We start from the raw sequence: 17,189 nt of genomic DNA, 5'->3' as shown, positions 1-17,189 counted from the left end.
TGGCTTAAATTCTTTATGATTACAAGTAACACTGTGACGAACATTCTTATAAGTATTTGCATGAAACTCTGCTGATGTCCCTATGACACATTTTTGGAAATTGATTTATTGAGCCAACGTAGATGAACTAATTTATTTTAAAGACTTTTGATACATATTACCTTCCAGAAAGTTGATACAATTCTGGGATCCCCAACAGAAAAATATGCCAATTTTCAACCTCTGCCACCACTGACTATTTAAAAAAATAAGTGTCTGTGTGTGTATCTTTTTTTAGAATACTGGAGAGAGTGGATTTGTTTTTCAGTTTAATTGGCCATTTGCATTGATTCTTTCATGAACATCCTCTCTATACCCTGTGCTCATTTCCCTGTATGGCTCTTCATTTTTGTTCATCATTGTTTTATGAGTTGGTAATTATAATCTGTTTTTAAGAACATAAGCTGTTTTGCATAAGTTACAAATATTTTTGTCAGTTTCTCATTTGCTTTTTAAATCTTTTAGGTATGTAGAAGCTTCGGAGTAGTCAGATCTCTTATTGCTTTTCCTTAACCATTCATCCTTTCCACAAATATTTATTGACTATTTAATATGACCAAGGGGATGGCAGTGGTCCACCAGGGATGCACCAATGGCTAAGAAAGGTAGAGTCAAATCCTCGCTAAAGCTTGTGGTCTGGAAAGGGAGACAGACATTAAATAAATAATTACACTCACAATTAAATTCTTAAAGTTGTTATCAGGACTTGGAGGTAAAGTGCAGGTGTCAGGAGAATTATAACAAGCAGAGAAAAACCAGTCTGGCAAATCAGGATAATATGTGAAAATAAATTCAAGTCAATGGGTAAGTAGAAGTTACTAGGGCAAAGGTGGGGAGGGTGGGTATTGAGTGGGGTGGATACCTTTGGGAAGGCAAGAGCAGGAGGAGAAAAACCATCTGGGGGGGGAGGGCGGTATGGTAGCTTGGACCAGGGTGATGGTATGCAGAAGACATGTAAGAGATTTGGGGGTGCTGAACTAATGTGAATTGGTGGTGATGGATAAGGGTGAAGAGATGGGGAGAGGTGTTAAGGAAGACCCAGCTCTTCTGCTTTATACAACTGGAGTGGATCAGAGAGTTGTTCATAGAGAAGAAGCTTAGAGGAGAGTTAGTTTGGGAAAGGAAGCTATGGCCATACTTCATTGGAGGTGTGTGTGTGTCCTTGCGGCAATTTTGAGTTGTGGTGTTGGATATGTGAGACTGGGACAAATGTTTAGAAATTAAAACCATGGGCAGGGAATAGATATTGTAACAAGAATGTAGAGGGCAACAAAAAAAAGTAAGTGTAGGACTAAGCCCAGAGGAACTCCAATATTAACAAATAGGAGGAAAACAAAGACACTGAAAAACAGGCTGTGTTCAGAGAGGCAAGGGAAAACCAGGAAGGTGAGCTGTCATCACAGCAGCCAAGGGAGGACCCAGAAGGGCTGGTTAAGAGTGACAGGTGTGGCCCTAGCAGTTTGGCTCAACGGACAGGTTGTCAGCCTGCAGACTGAAGGGTCCTGGGTTCGATTCTGATCACGGACTTGTACCTAGATTGCAGGTTGCAGGCTGGATCCCCGTGCAGGGAGGCCACCTGTTTCTCTCTCTCTCTGTCTCTCCCCTTCCACTCTTTCTAAAAATCAATGGAAAAAATATCCTCGAGTGAGGATTAACAAACAAATAAAGAGTGACAGGTGTGGCCAAGTAGTCAAGTAGGATGCAACCTCATATTTTCCGAGTGGATTTAGTGTCTACAAGATCACTCATGACCTAACCAAGAGTAATTTAGGATGAACACTGGTGTTCCAAGCCATCCTGCAGTGGGTGGAGAAGAGAGTGGAAGGTGAGGGATTGTGCGGAGACAAGTAAACTATTTTGGATGTGACTGGGAGGAGAATGCAAGAAGTGGCAGGGATGAGATATGGAGCCAAAGTAGTGCCCCCTTCCAAACACAGGAGAGGTCATGGCATAATTAAGGGCAACCTGAGAAAATCCAGAATGGAAGTAAGAGGTGGAAGGGTGGAAAGAGAGAGGAGATAACTGACATTGGCGGGTCCTGAAAAGACAGAAGCAGGGCGGTTGGAAAGAAAGTACCCTTCCCTTGGTGAGGTAAGAGAAGAGGAAGAGACTATGCAGCCGCCTAGAGAAGGGGGAATTGAGGTGTCCTAATGGCCCTATTTTCTTGAAAAGTGTGGGTGAAACCATCAACCAAAAGTATAGTGAAGAGAGGAGATCCTTGAAGAATTTGGAGAAGCTTGAAGGGTGGAAAGTGAGATGAATGGACAGATGCAGAGTCTTCTCATTAAGAAGAGTCTAGCCCTGGCTGGGTTGGCTCAGTGGATAGAGCGTCAGCCTGCTAGTCTAGGTGTGTGCAGGAGACAACCAATTGATGTGTTTCTATCACATCGATATTTCTCTGTCTTTCCCTCTCTCTTCCACTCTCTTTAAAAATCAATGGAAAAATATCTTTGGGTAAGGATTAAAAAAAAAAAAAGAAGAAGACGAAGAAGAAGGGTCTATCTCATAGAGTTTCTGACTGTGAACATCAAGTTGTATCACAAGGAAGGCCTCTTGGTCTCCACCCACTCCTTCATTCCAGTTTAAAGCAAATTCTTTCTCACCCCAGATCAGATCAATAGTCATCTGTATCTTCTCCTATTTATTTTATGATTTATTTCTATCTTTTTCTTTGTTAATCTAACACTGCAATCTATCTGGAATCTGTTGACCCTAAACAAACAGACAGGGGCCAGATATTTCTCCAGGAAAATGGATTTACTTGGAAACAATGAAGAATTGATATTCAGGACATATGGTCTAATGGTGAACCACATGTAAGTCCTGAGAAACAAAGGAGAGGAAACTGATAGAGTAGAGGAAGTTGGGAGAGCTATTATAAACAAAGAATTCTTCCTGTTGGGATCCACCATTGATGTAGCATGGGAGCTCCCCCTACAGACCCTCCCAACTCCAATTTAAATGAGTTTCTGTCTACTAACCTTTATAGTCACTTTCTTAAGGTTTGACGTACTTTGCATATTCTAAACTGATCTTTTCATTGGCTATCCTATATAATAAAGAAGTAATATGCAAATTGACCCTCACACCCTTGTACAAGATGGCTGCCCCCATGTGGTCAAAGATGGCTGCCACAAGATGGCCGGCAGGGGAGGGTAGTTGTGGGCGATCAGGCCAGAAGGGGAGGGTAGTTAGGGGTGACCAGACCAGCAGGGGAGGGCAGTTGGGGGTGATTGGGCCGGCAGCGGAGGGAAGTTGGGGGCAATCGGGCCGACAGGGGAGCAGTTAGGCATCGATCAGGCTGGCAGGGGAGTGGTTAGGGGGTGATCAGGCTGGCAGGCAGGCGAGCAGTTGAGAACCAGCAGTCCCGGATTGTGAGAGGGATGGGATCAGGCCTAAATTGGCAGTCGGACATCCCCCGAGGGGTCCCAGATTGGAGAGGGTGCAGGCTAGGCAGAGGGACACCCACCCCAGTGCACGAATTTCATACACCGGGCCTCTAGTATGTGCTATAAAAATCTTCTCTTGGTTTGTGTCTTCCCTTTCTCATTATGTTACCTTTGGATAAAGATAAACTCTTCAAAGTTTTTCTTTTATTATATGAGAGAAAGGAAGAGAAAGACAGACTTTGTAATTAGATTGTGGTAATTATTTCACAGTGTATATGTATATTAAATCATCATGTTGTACATATTAAATATATACAATTTTATGTATCAACTATACCTAAAAAAAACTGGGGTGGGGAGAAAGACTTAGTTGCACATGCTGTTGGTACCCCACCCACATGCTAACTATGCTCACTATGAAACCCTGGCTCTCTTCCTGAAGGCTGTGGAAGCAAACTTGGTCTCCACATAGGGCAAGCTAGAAGTGCCAGAAAATTAATGCCCCCAAAACATCCTTCAACCAATGAAAGACAGGAAGTTGATGGTTAAATATCCCAGTGTTCTAACAATCCCACTGGGTTAATTCTGAGATATGTCCTATTAATATTTCCTAAACTACTCAATACTGAAACCCCAGTGCTGCTTATTATTATTATTTCTGTTGTTTACAACCCACTATGGAGTGATACTATTATACAATATACACAAACACAATTAATAGAAAAGTAAAATTAAGTAGTAAATGTGAAATTAAAAACACAGAAAATGCAAGCTCCTTCTTTTTAAAAGCTTAACATTTATTTATGCAATTGTCTTGTCATGGACCAAGAAGCGTTCACCAGTCAGTGCTGGTCCCTGGATTACACTTAGAATGTCACTGTTCTAAACCCCAGTTATTCACCCAGTTATTTTCCTGACTAGAGGCCCGGTGCACAAAAATTTGTGAACTCGGGGGGTCCTTCAGCCCAGCCTGTGTACTCTTGCAGTCCAGGAGCCCTTGGGGGATGTTTGACTGACGGCTCCATGGGGAGTGGGCCTAAGCTGTCAGTCGGACATCCTTAGCGCTGCCGTGGAGGTGGGAGAGGCTCCCGCCACCGCTGCTGTGCTTGCCAACCATGAGCCTGGCTTCTTACTGAGTGGTGCTTCCCCTGTGGGAGCGCACTGACCACCAGGGGGCAGCTCCTGCATTGAGCGTCTGCCCCCTGGTGGTCAGTGTGGGTCATAGCAACCGGTCATTCTGCTGTTTGCTTGATTTGCATATTAGCCTTTTATTATATAGGATAACACACCTTGTATTGGCTTACTTCTCTTGTCTGATTCAATTCCTTTCTTTCTTACCAGTGTGCCCTAAGCCAACTCTTAAACTACTTGCATTTGAATCCATATATCAGGGCCAGATAAACCCAAACAAAAACAATAAACCTAAACAAAAGGCTTACATAAAAATATTTCCTCTATGCTGAGATCACAAGAATGTTTTCTTAAATTTTCTTCAGTGTTAAATTACACACTTTATAAAATGTCTCCAAACCCACCTGCAATGGTGTTTTCATTTATGGTGTGAGGTAGGGATCCAATTTAAATTCTTCCTCTCTATCCTAGGACCACTTAATGAAAAAAAAACTTTAGTGGCCAGCCATGCTACCTTTACCTTTCCTCACATTCCCACATATGCATGGGTATATTTCTAGGCTCCTCTATTTTGTTTAACTGTTCTGGAATCTGCTAACTATCCTTGTGTTGAAACCATATCTTATTAGGAAAGATTTGTAAATCTTAATATCTGGTAGAGCAAGACCTGTAACTTTGTACTTCTTGTTCAGGACTATCTTAGCTATTCTTGCCTTTTCTTCTTGCATATACATTTTAAAATGAGCTTGTAAATTACCAAAAAGTATCTGATTTCTGTATTGAAATAACATAAATTATACATCAATTTGAGAGATAATTTATTTCTTTATATGTCTTTGTAATATTGGGTTTTCCTGCCCATAAACATGGTATACCTCTTATTTAGGTCTTTAATGGCTTTCAGTGTTTTATGCATTTATATATACTATGCATACTAAAAGCTTTCATTAGGTTTACTTCTAAATACCATATATTTTATTGCTATTGTAAATAGCATCTTTAAAAATACCACATACTTGTTAGTTAAATGGAAATGCAGGTGACTTTTTAAATGGTGACGTCTTTGTCAAACATGTTTTAGTCTCTTGTTAATTCTAATAATTTGTGTGCAAATTTCTTTGGGTTATCTAGGTAAATAATCAGAGCACCTGTGGTTAATAATAGTTTCGTTCTTTTCCAATCTTTTAATTGTTGTTTAATTTTCTTGTCTCCAACCAGAGCCACCAATACAATATTTAGTGATAATAATATGCATGTTTTACAATGTTTAAGAAAATGGTTTTGTTATTTCATCCTCAAGTATAGTGTTTGTAGGTTTCTTATAGTTATTGCCCTTTATCAGCTTTAACTGATGCTTTCTGTATCTATTTCAGTAATTATATACTTTTGCCCCTCTCTTAGTTTGTTAATGTAGTGAATTACATTAATGGACTAATTAATGTTGAACCAATATTGATTTCCTGAAATAAACCAATCTTTCCCCAGTTGTAAAGAGTGCCAGATTGGTTGCTAATGTTTTGTTTGGGGCATTTGCAGCTCATTTCTCTTTTTTTCATAATAAGCTTGTCTAGGTTAGATATCAAGGTTACACTGGTGTCTCGCTTGGGGTGATGATGGGATTTGCCTCATGGTTTAACAAGATCATTGGAGCTGCTGTGCTGAGAAGAATACAGGGGCCAGGGCCTGAAGTAAAAGACCATTTAGGAGACCGTGACAACAATCCAGGTTGGAAATCACAGTGGCTGGAACCAAAGAGCTAGCCGGAGAGGCTATAAGCAATGGTCCATGTCTTGTTATATTGAAGGCTGAGTCAGGAGAAAGTACTGGTGGGTGGGGTGTGAGGAGTGATCAGGGCTGCTGCCTCCCACACAGCAAGGGGGTGCCAATCAGAGTGAATACAGGGTAAAGGGTGTTCTCTGCAGTTGTGAGAGCCAGAGCCATGGATGTGATAGAAGCGAGGAATCAAGGTTTTTGACTCAAGCCACTAATAAAATGGAGTGGCCATTCACTAAAATGGAGAAGACTGCGGGGAAGAGTGAGTTTGGTGGTGGCTGAGGGATGATCGGGAGGTTAGCTTTGGACGTGTCTAATTCCAGAGTACTATTAGCAGCCCAGGTGGTTAGGTTGAACAGGCAGTTAAATAAACGACTCTCAGGGGGCAGGGGAGAGGTCTAGCCTGGAAATAACAACGGAGGAAGTATTTAGCATGTAGGGGGATTTTAAAGCCCAGAGACTGGAAGAAATAATTAGGAGGAAGGAGTGTGGATCGATGGTTAGTAGACTATGCCTGCAGCCAAAGGCAACCAGCTAGCTGTTCAGTAAATAACTTTTTATTGGAACCCTGCTACACCCATTCATTTCTATGGTCAGGGTGAGATCCTTGAAATCGAGATTACAGAAGTATTATAAGTTATTTTAAAATGGTTCTTTGCCCATGATGAACAGAAATTTTGTAACGACCCCTGGTTTGGTTTTCCCTAGTTACATATCTGTGATTAAAAAGCTGTCTTGCCATTGTCTGATATTGACCACACACCACTTAACACAGGGAGTGCATTAAGTGCTTTCCATATAGACTTTCATGCAGTACACCTTCAAGTGGCTGGTGGTATTGTCACCCCCAAGTCACAGATGGGGGCACTAAAGTGTGTAGCTGCAACCAATTTAACCAAGGATGCACAGCAAAGTAGTGAATGGAACCTGGGTAGAGAGCAGATCGTTCTGTCACCGAGGCATTTTCTGAATCACCCCTTTCTCCCATCGCCTGGTAGACATGTGGGTTCAGAAAGGCTGAGAGGCAGTCACACCACTTGTGAGTGGCAAAGCCAGGAAGTCCCAGCCCTGGGCCGAGGCTTCTTTGCTGCACCACGCCCTGTATAGGTCAGATGTCCTCTACAATGAAGCAGATTCATTCTCTTTTGCTTCAACTGGGTCTTCTTCTTCCTCTCTCTCTCTTATTGTAAGGGAAAAAAAAACACTTCTTGGCGGGGAGATTCCTTCTTTGCTTTATCTTCTAATTCTGTGTTGTATCCCCTTTTTTCTGTATAATTCTTTAATGAATCCACATATATTCCCATTCCACAATTTCCTTTCTTCTTCTAACAGCATGGAACTTTCCATCCTTTTGACACAGTTCTACAACAAAGGTTAATTACTTTATAATTTCATTCTCTTAAAAAAAAAAAGCACACTAAAATTGCTAATTTTAACTGTGCTTCTTGTCAGTGGGTTCATGGAAATTTACTGCAATTAAACCAGATGTTTTCTTGCACCTAAAAGTCAGGTGGTAATTTAAGGGAAATTTTCATTTCAACATAAAGAAAGACAGAGGGGGATCAAGGGAAGGTCCTCCTCTCTTCTCTTCTTTCTTCTCCTCCATTTTCATTTCTGAAAAGTGGGGCTAATGATGGTGAACTTGAGGGTAGTTGTGGGAAGTAACAAACCAGCTTATGTAAAAGCACAAAGACCTTCACGGTCAACAAAGGTTTCCCTTCCTGCTTATCTGTCTGGGTGATTTCCCCCCTCTTATTACAGGTGCCATGTTTATTACTTGATGGTTTATTATAAAAAGAATCAGAACTAAAGAAAAATCAGAATAATTTGAAAATGGTTCAGAGGCCACCATTAATAAGATTGCTAGTGGGTCTTTTGGAGATAAGACAGATGGAGACAAGTTCAATCTACTTGTGTTTTCCAGCCTTGTGGGAGGCAAAATTTTTTTCTGGATAAATGTTTACATCTTAAGATGTCAAATATATCTTTTTAATGGAACTAGACAGTGGTGAGTTAGTAAACGTCTCACAATAAGCTCTCTGGGAAAAACAAAACACCAATATGTTTGCCGACTTACATGGTGGAAATATCCCTACCATGGCTAATTTCAAGCAATGAATGTGATATCATGAAGCTCAGAGGCAGGAAGAAAAGCTAATAATCAGCTCTTGCAAGCTGATATGGATATTATACGTAGCCTCCCCTTCTTAAACAGTGTATACAAACAGGGCCCTGTGCTATCATGAAAGAGGCATGAACTTTGATGTTCAGATATTCACTCAACAAATAGTTAATGAGCACCTACTATGCATCAGGCAAAAACTAAACATCTATGTGCATACACACACAGATAAAGCAGAGAGAATGTTAGGGAGGTTTTAACCAGGTATAAGATTGTACATTAGATAGTCAGGGGGAAATATCATGACTAAGATTTGGGGGTATACTTCTTGGCCTTTCCATTTGATACTTGGTAACCTTGGACAGGTTCCTGAAACTCTCTGAGCCTCAGGTTTCTCTTCCACACATCTGTGTCAACAGCACCTACATCACAGTGTTTGGCATTGCACGAATGAAGCCTATCAGCAAAATGCCTAGCTCATAGTTAACATTTGGACACCATAACTGCATTTCTCCTTGCCCTTTATAATATCTCAAGGTCATCTTTATAAACACCAAAAATGTACTGAGCTCTAAGTGAGGGATGCCTTCAGGTCATACTAACGTGTGCATAGCTTCTTCCTGTTGGACTAAATGACGCTGGGCTGCATTACCTATTGTCTTGCTGTCACTGCCTTTTATACTTCTCACTTTTCTCTTCTCCAGACTTCAGGGGCTGCCCCATGCTGCCATACCTGCACCTATCCCTAGCAACATGCAGCCTCATTCTGGCTTCCGGTGACCTGAGAAGCCAGGTGACTAGGCCTGTTGGAAATGCCTATCAAATACAGGTGCTCATTCCTGAGATATGTAAGTCCTCCCTACAATTAAAGCACATTTAGTATACTAAATGAAATGAGATATGGAGTATATGTGATTCATCGTTTTATATGTCAGTGATAGTAACATATTATATACTATATTATTAATCACAATCAAATTAAATTTTTTATAATTATTATAAATTATATCGGAGCCTAAATTTCTTTATTGTAAAATCTACACTAATAAAAGAGAAACATGCAAATTGACCACCACGCCACTATGCCCACCAGCCAATCAGGAGTGAGTATGCAAATTAACCCAACAAAGATGGCGGTGACCATGGAGCTGGAGCGAGCAGGAGGCTTGGGTTGCCCCTGGCGATGGTGGAAGCCAAGCTTCCCGCCCTCCCTGGCGCTGCTGAAGGGGTGGCTGGGAGCCTGGGTCTCTGGGGGGCGTGGCCAGCCTGAAAATGGCCCACAGCCCCTTACCCAGGCTGGCCATGCCCCCATGGAGAAAGAGTTCCCGCTGTGGGGTGTGACCAGCCTGCAAACAGCCATCAGCCCCTCACCCAGGCTGGCCAGGCACCCCAGCAGGAGCCCCCACCCTGAAGGGGGTGTGACCAGCTTGAAAACAGCCCTCAGCCCCTCACCCAGGCTGGCCACGCCCCCCCAGTGGGGACCCTCACCCCATGGGGGCGTGGCCAGCCTGCAAACCACCACAGGCCCCTCGCCTAGGCTGCCCCATGCCCCAAGGGAACCCCCACCCTGATCCGGGACACCCTTCAGGGCAAACCAGCCGGCCCCCACCCATGCACCAGGCCTCTATATCCTATCTAATAATAGACAAATAGACACATCCACAAGCCACGCCCACAAGCCATGCCCACCATCCAATCGAGTATGCAAATTAACCCAAACCAAGATGGCTACAGCCACAGAGAGCAAGGTTTCCTAGGTAACAGAGGAAGCCAAGCTTTCTGCCAGCCGTTGCAGGCCTAAGCCTCCACTCAAGCTACAAAGTTTCAATTATAGAAGGTAAACAAATTCAAACAAATGGCGGCAGAATGGAGCTTGAGAGAGCAGGCCAGGGTTGCCGCCAGCAACAGGGGAAGCAAAGCTTTCCACAAACCCTGGCTGGGCCCACCCGCTTAAGGCAACAAAGTTTCAATTATAACCCCAACACAAATGGCTGTGGGCCTTGGAGGGAGCCCCAGGCTTGGCTCTGCTCCAGGCTACAAAGTTTCAATTGTAGAAGGAAAATAAATTCCAGATACCAGGGCCTCCGCTTGCGTTGTCAGGGGGCGTGGCCGGCCTGCAAACCACCACAGGCCCCTCACTCAGGCCGCCCCATGCCCCAAGGGAACCCCACCCTGATCAGGGACACCCTTCAGGGCAAACCAGCTGGCCCCCACCCCTGTACCAGGCCTCTATCCTATCTAATAAAAGAGTACTATGCAGATTGATCATCACTGCAACACACAATATAGCTGCCCCCATGTGGACACAAGATGGCCACCACAAGATGGCCAGCAGGAGAGGGCAGTTGGGAGGCACTCAGCCTGCAAGGGAGGGCAGTTGGAGGTGATCAACCCTGCAGGAGAGGGCAGTTAGGGGTAACCAGGCCGGCAGAGGAGGGAAGTTGGGGGCAAACAGGCTGGCAGCAGAGTGGTTAGGGGGTGATCAGGCTGGCAGGCAGAAGCGGTTAGGGGCAATCAGGAAGGCAGGCAGGCAAGCAGTTGGGAGCCACCAGTCCTGGATTGTGAGAGGGATGTCCCAGGGATCGGGCCTAAACGGGCAGTCGGACATCCCTTGAGGGGTCCCAGATTGGAGAGGGTACAGGCTGGGCTGAGGGACAACCCCCCTCCGTGCACGAATTTCGTGCACCGGGCCTCTAGTAAGAAAAATAATGTTGTTTCCTTGTTCACATTTGGGGCTAAGAGTAAATGAATCTGTGTTACGGGTGAAACTGTGGAGTGATACAACTAAAGAAGAGTATGTCAACATCTAACACACTGCATATGCCTTGACCCTTTGGTGTCAGCGATCCCACTTTTAAGAATTTCCCTTGAAAATACATCTCCACAAACACCAAGCAGCATGTGCACAAGGCTGTTTGCTACAGTACTATCTGTCATAGCAAATAACGGGAACAACCAACGCGTCCCAGGACCCTGCTTGAATACCCACGGCACAGCCACATGCTGAAGTCCCACAAAGGAGGGACATGGTCTACAAAGTGACCCGGAGTGAGTTCTAGGATATATTATGTAAACAAAACCAGAAGATGCAGAGTACACCTATTATGCTATCTTTTATATAAAAAATAAGAGAAGAAAAAATAGTTTGTCCTTTTTTTGTAAGATAAACTATAGGAGAGAGATTCCCGAAATGAATAAAAATGGCTACCTTTCAGCTCGGCCGGTGTGGCTCAGTGATTGAGCATCAACCTATGACCCAGGAGGTCATGATTTGATTCCTGGTCAGGGCACCTGCCTCGGTTACAGGCTCGATCCCCAGTAGGGGGTGCAGGAGGCGGCCGATCAATGATTCTCTCTCATCATTGATGTGTCTATCTCTGTCTCCCTCTCTGAAATCAATACAAAATATATATATATATTTTTTAAATGGTTACCTTTCAGGTGTAGATAGAAACAGTGGGGAAAAGGTAGAGTTGGTGGCAATACTCTGAGTGCACCTTTTTATACAGTTTGACTTTTGAACCATGTGCCTGTTTTGATATTAAAAATAATGACCCTAAATAAAAAGGATGAGAGGGAAAGCAAGCCTCAAAATTGACACAAACGTAACTGAGTATCAAATTGATAATATAACCATGAAGAGAGAAGACTGAACCTTGAGCTCAATGTTTTGACTGCCTAAGGAGAAAAAAACTGGTTCATGGACTAGAGCCCGGCTCCAGCCTCGGCCTGTCCTGAGATGAATGAGTCCCACGGAGCCCCTCTTCAGGGGGATGGAACCTCATCCTGGCGGACAGAGGGTCCTGTGCTCTCTGAGACCTTCCTTCAGCCCCACGGCTTCCAAGGTGGGACCTCAGGAATAGCTGTAAGACTGAGGACTGGTGTCTCGTATGCTGGTGTTTTTAATATGACGATGTCCACACATCTCTGCAGAGTAGGAATTAATGTTTTATTAATGCTGCTTAATTAAAATTTAATTTCAAAGCACTGCTGTGCTCACGTTGTTTTGATAAAGGCTTTGTGAATTTTTTTCCCTGGTGACAAGGAGGAGAAAAGGAGAGGTTGGAGCAGGGCTTAAAGACGGGATTTGGGATTTGCTGCTGCATATGTAGGTAGCCCTCCAACAGCAGACCAAGGTGGGCAGAGCATCAGGGGAAAAAACCAAACATCCTGAGCTGCTTCTGGATCAAACCCTACCATTCATCTGCTGAGTCTTGAATATTCATGCTGGGTTTCATTCAACACTGGCTCCTCCCTGTCTAACAACCTATGGCCACGAGTTGCTAACCCATCCTTGCTCTGCCTCTGCTTCTTAAGTCAGGCACTGACCACATTGCCGTTCCTTGAGCATCTGGGTCACAGTTCCTACCCCAGCTGACGTAGGTGTCTAGAACTCTGGAGAGCTTTCCCAGGGCAGGTGTTTGGTTTCTGAGTTGCTGTACTAGAAGGTCCTTTGTCAATAAATATTTTTTTTCCTGTGATTTAGTGCAAATGTGACAGTGGCATTTATTAAAAACATACAATCTGCTGGGCATTATTTGAACTCTTTATATACCATCCCTTCTTATGAGCACAACAACCTAGAAGGCACTGGAGATATTTTTATCTCCATGTTATAGATGCAGAAACCCAGGCGCTGAGAGGTTAAGCCACTTGTCCTATGTGTTGCTTAACAAGAGTCCACCTCCTCAAAGGCGGCATTATTCTACCTGCTGGAGGGAGGGGGTTGCGCATTTATGAAACAATGGAGCCAGCTCTGGGGAAAGGTCTGGAAGCTTTATCAGACGCCAAGCTCAGGGCCACAGCTCCTGGCTGCAGAGAGAAGCCAGTGTTGGAGGCTGAGGGGATCAGGTTTACAGAAGCAGAACACTCAGATCACCCAGGGAGAGCTGTACCCACAAAAGGTTGAGGTTCATTGCAAGCAGGAAGGTGGGGCCAAGGTGACAGAGGCTGTGTCCCCACTGCTGCTTTTACCTAGAAGTACAGTCTGCGGGGGTTGCAAGGAGGAGAATAGCTGCAAGGAAGAATTTCCAGGGAGTCAGGAAGGGTTTGTCATGAGGGTGGGCTGTGTACATTGTCAAGTTCTATGGGAATAGCGCCCCCTGGAGTTGTGCAATGCATAGTCTGCACTGAAGACCTTGGAAAAGAGCAGATGCAGAGGGGAGATTATAGAAGCAGGAAGAATAAACACCTCAGAACTGACGGGCATGGCCCTGTAGCAGGTCCAACATCCCCCACTCCCAAGTAAGGGTGTTTCCCTGACTCACCGTCCTCCTCTGTCTGCACCACCAGCTCCTCGCTCTCCATGCGGCCCTCGGGGTTGGACAGCAGGAGCCGCAGCCGGATGGTCATGAAGGGCCGCAGACCCCGCAGGGTGTAGTGGGAGGAGGTCTGAATGACCTCCTCAGCCTCGTACTGCTGCTGGTTGAACACGTACTGGTACTGCACCGTGAGGTTGTAGCTGTGGCAGCGGGTCACCGCGTAGCCAAAGGGCTCCCACTGCAGGGTCAGCTGCCGGGCCCGGATGTCCACAATCTCCACGTTCTGCGGGCCGTGCACTGGGTCTGCGGACACAAGCAAGACACAAGAGGAGACTGTCAGGAAGGTGGGGTGGGGGTCCCGTAGAACAGTGGGGAACAGCTCTTCCAGCCTATCGCAACCATTCAGCCACTGCTTCGTGGGTTTTGCTGCCTAGAATACAATTTATGTTCCTATAAATCAAACGCCTTTCTGTTACTTAAACACATGCATCTAAAAGAAACCATAACCATATAACAGGGGGAAACATGAATCACCTGATGTAAATAAATGTTAGCCATCAAAATAAATGCAAAATTGTTAAATTCTTAAGGGTTCATCAGGGTACCATGGAAAACCATCTTGGGTACCACCAATAGCACACACAGCACTTTGGGGATGTGCTAAGGAGAAGGTTGCAGGAGTTCTGACCTGCCTTTAATGAGGCCACATCCTTTCCCCTGGGAAACCAGCCCTTCTCTCCAGTTAACCGCACACAAGTGCACATGCTGGACGTGTGACCCAGTGCCTGCGCCTTGGAGTTTCCCTTCCTTTCATTCACAACACAACCCACCATTTCCTAGCCTTCAACCCTCCTTCTCTCCTGTCCTCCCTTCCCAAACTGGCCCCTCCAGGGACATCATTCTAAAAGCAGATCTGATCACACATTCCTACCCCCGGGCTGTCTCCCACTCCATCCCTCCCACTGACCCTGCTCCCAGGCCCCCATCTAGAACATAAGCTCTGAATTACTTCATTATGAATATTCTGTTCCTAATGTATACAAATGAAATCGATGTTTTTGTACAAAACAGATGATAACAAATGAATGTATTTTCTCAATCCCCACAAGCAAAGCTCATTCTAAGGTTTAGGCATTCATTAGAGTAGAAACGTAACTTCCTTTGTCATCAGCATCCCCACGAGTTCCGTGTCAGAGTCTCTGTGACAGTAGCTAACACTGGCTAGAGACTGAATCCACATATGTTCCCCCCAAAGGACTTTACCAAGTTATGTAATCTCTGGGTGATTTTTTTAAAATTTGTAAAATGGTGATAATAGTAGCCAATTTCATTCAGAGGAAAAGGGGGAGTCAAGTGAGATGTTGCTTGCAAAGCATTTAGAATTGCACCTGGAACTTAATACACACTCCGTACATGATAGTTCTTCTTTGGCGGTAATAGGAGTAGTAATAAAAATAGCAATAATGTTTCATACACTGTATCTATTCTGAATGTCTTAGACGTGCCAGTGCCGGGGAGCATCCTTATGCAATATGATGCATTCTAGCATCTCTCTGGTCCCCTCACAGCATAGGGCAAGGCTGCCTCTGCACCAATGCAGCCATAGGAAGGGGGAGAGGGGTCTTGATGCCCCCGAGTTTCCTAATCTGTCCTGAAATGCCTGCGACTTGTGTCAGAGCCTTACCAAAACCACTTCAAAGCACTCCTCATTTGAGAAGGATACCCAGACATGTCAGCAGCCTGGCAAGCCAGCGCAGACCTGCTCGCGCACTGCTGGGACAGTGGGCAGCCTGGCCCCAGCTCAACGGAGGAGTTCACGGTCACTCTCACAGCCCCATTATCCATGCTCACAGGTCCTTTGTGTAAAGGAGAGCCAGCCTCCCAAAAGCAAGCGGGTGACTTTGAAACTGCGACATTGAACAAGCTGTTGCTGAAGGTCCACTGTGCTGAGCCCACGTGGAACAGAAGGTGGACAGTGCGGTCCTTATAGCTGGGGGGCGGGGGGAGGTATGATCTGGTGTGGCGGCTGCTGCTTGGCTTAACAACTCACGCTGGCAAGGGGACCATGTGCAAGCACAGGGACAGCGAGAGGCTGCTTGCTGGGAGCTCATGAGCATCCCCACCAGCTTGCCCAGCTGGAGCCTTTCTGTTTGTCCAGAGGCCAGAACGGCCCTGGCAGGGAGGCTGCCATCCCTGCTGAGAGCCCATGGAACACTCCTCCTCAGGGTGGGTTTTCAAAGCCAATGCCCGGCCCTGAGCGGGTGAGTGCCCTCTGGCTCCCTCTCCATCTCATTAGTGACCGAGAACAGGAACATTTAAGCCCCACTGAAGTCCAGGGTTGACACCCATTTTGTCAGATATCTTAAGATACACCACAGCTCATGTTACATATAATTATAGGATCTCCAATACTCGCTGAAAGCACAAACAAAACAAAAAACAAACAGACACCTCTGATGGCCAGCAGCCACAGTGCTGGGCTCTGTCATCTGCATCATCGTGTGACACCATAGGAGAAGGACTGCCAGCCCACTCTACAGATGAATAAACTGAGTCCCGGAGAGGTCCAGGAACTTGTATAGAGTAGCGAGACTAGCAAATGGCAGAGTGGGTTTTGAACTTGTGTCTGTCTGTCTCCACACCTAGTGTGCAAAGTAAGAAGACGTGCCTGACAGAGGGGCCTCGGAAGGGGGTGGGCCGGGGCTGCGGGTGCACCTGGGATGAGGCATCCAGCCCCTCCCACCTCTCCCTGGGCAGATGTCTGGCTATTGCTTTCTCATATTGTTAACTGTTTCCTTATATGTTAATCATTTTGCACTGTGACAGGTTTTTGCGTTTGTTTTTTTAATTTTTTAAAATCTTCACCTGAGGATATGTTTTTTATTGCTTTTCAAGAGAGAGGAAGGGGAAGAGAGAGAGAGAAACATCAATGTGAGAAACATCGACCAGTTTCCGTATGTACCCTGACAGGGGAACCCACAACCTAGGTGTGTACCCTGACCAGGAATCCAGCCTGCAACCTTTTGGTGTTTGGGATGATACTCCAACCAACTCAACCACCCGGCCAGGCCTGCACTGTGACAGCTTCTTAGAAACTGCCTCTGCCCAGTGGAAGGTAAGTTCCTGAGAGCAGATGATCTCCCTCCCCCTCCAGCCATGCCCAGCCTGAGACCCAAAGAGGGGACCTCAGCAAATGCCAGTCAAATGGAGGCCCTGTTGTGTAAGTCTCACCATGGCCTGTGAGGACAGCCTGGTCCTAGCCGCTCTCTGGAGGAAAGCGAAGGTCTATGAGCTGAAATGGGTGCTCAGAGCCACACGGTCAAATTTGAAGTTCACGAGGGTCCCCGTGTTTCTGTGTCTGATCTGCACCGTGGCACCCTGAGGGGTTGGAACCAGGGGAAGGGCATGAACAAGGGGCATGTCACAGCCATCAGCACCCGAGAAGGCCTGGGGAGGATATTGTGAGAAAGCCCG

The 17,189-nt window shown here is 45.4% G+C and overlaps 1 protein-coding gene across 6 annotated transcripts in view; it reads right to left on the bottom strand.

Moving 5' to 3' along the window:
• PTPRT (protein tyrosine phosphatase receptor type T) overlaps nt 1-17,189 on the bottom strand; it is a 932,116-nt gene that overhangs the window by 319,840 nt on the left and 595,087 nt on the right. For all 6 annotated transcript variants that reach the window (XM_079783687.1, XM_079783689.1, XM_079783688.1 and 3 more), the window contains exon 8: nt 13,722-14,018. In XM_079783687.1, coding sequence (XP_079639813.1) covers nt 13,722-14,018 — 297 coding nt within the window. The remainder of the gene's footprint in view (nt 1-13,721; nt 14,019-17,189) is intronic.

Source organism: Cnephaeus nilssonii (assembly GCF_951640355.1).
Source record: "Cnephaeus nilssonii genome assembly, chromosome: 11".
NCBI classification, from domain to species: Eukaryota; Metazoa; Chordata; class Mammalia; order Chiroptera; family Vespertilionidae; genus Cnephaeus; species Cnephaeus nilssonii.
This window is presented reverse-complemented; position numbering and strand designations above follow the sequence as displayed.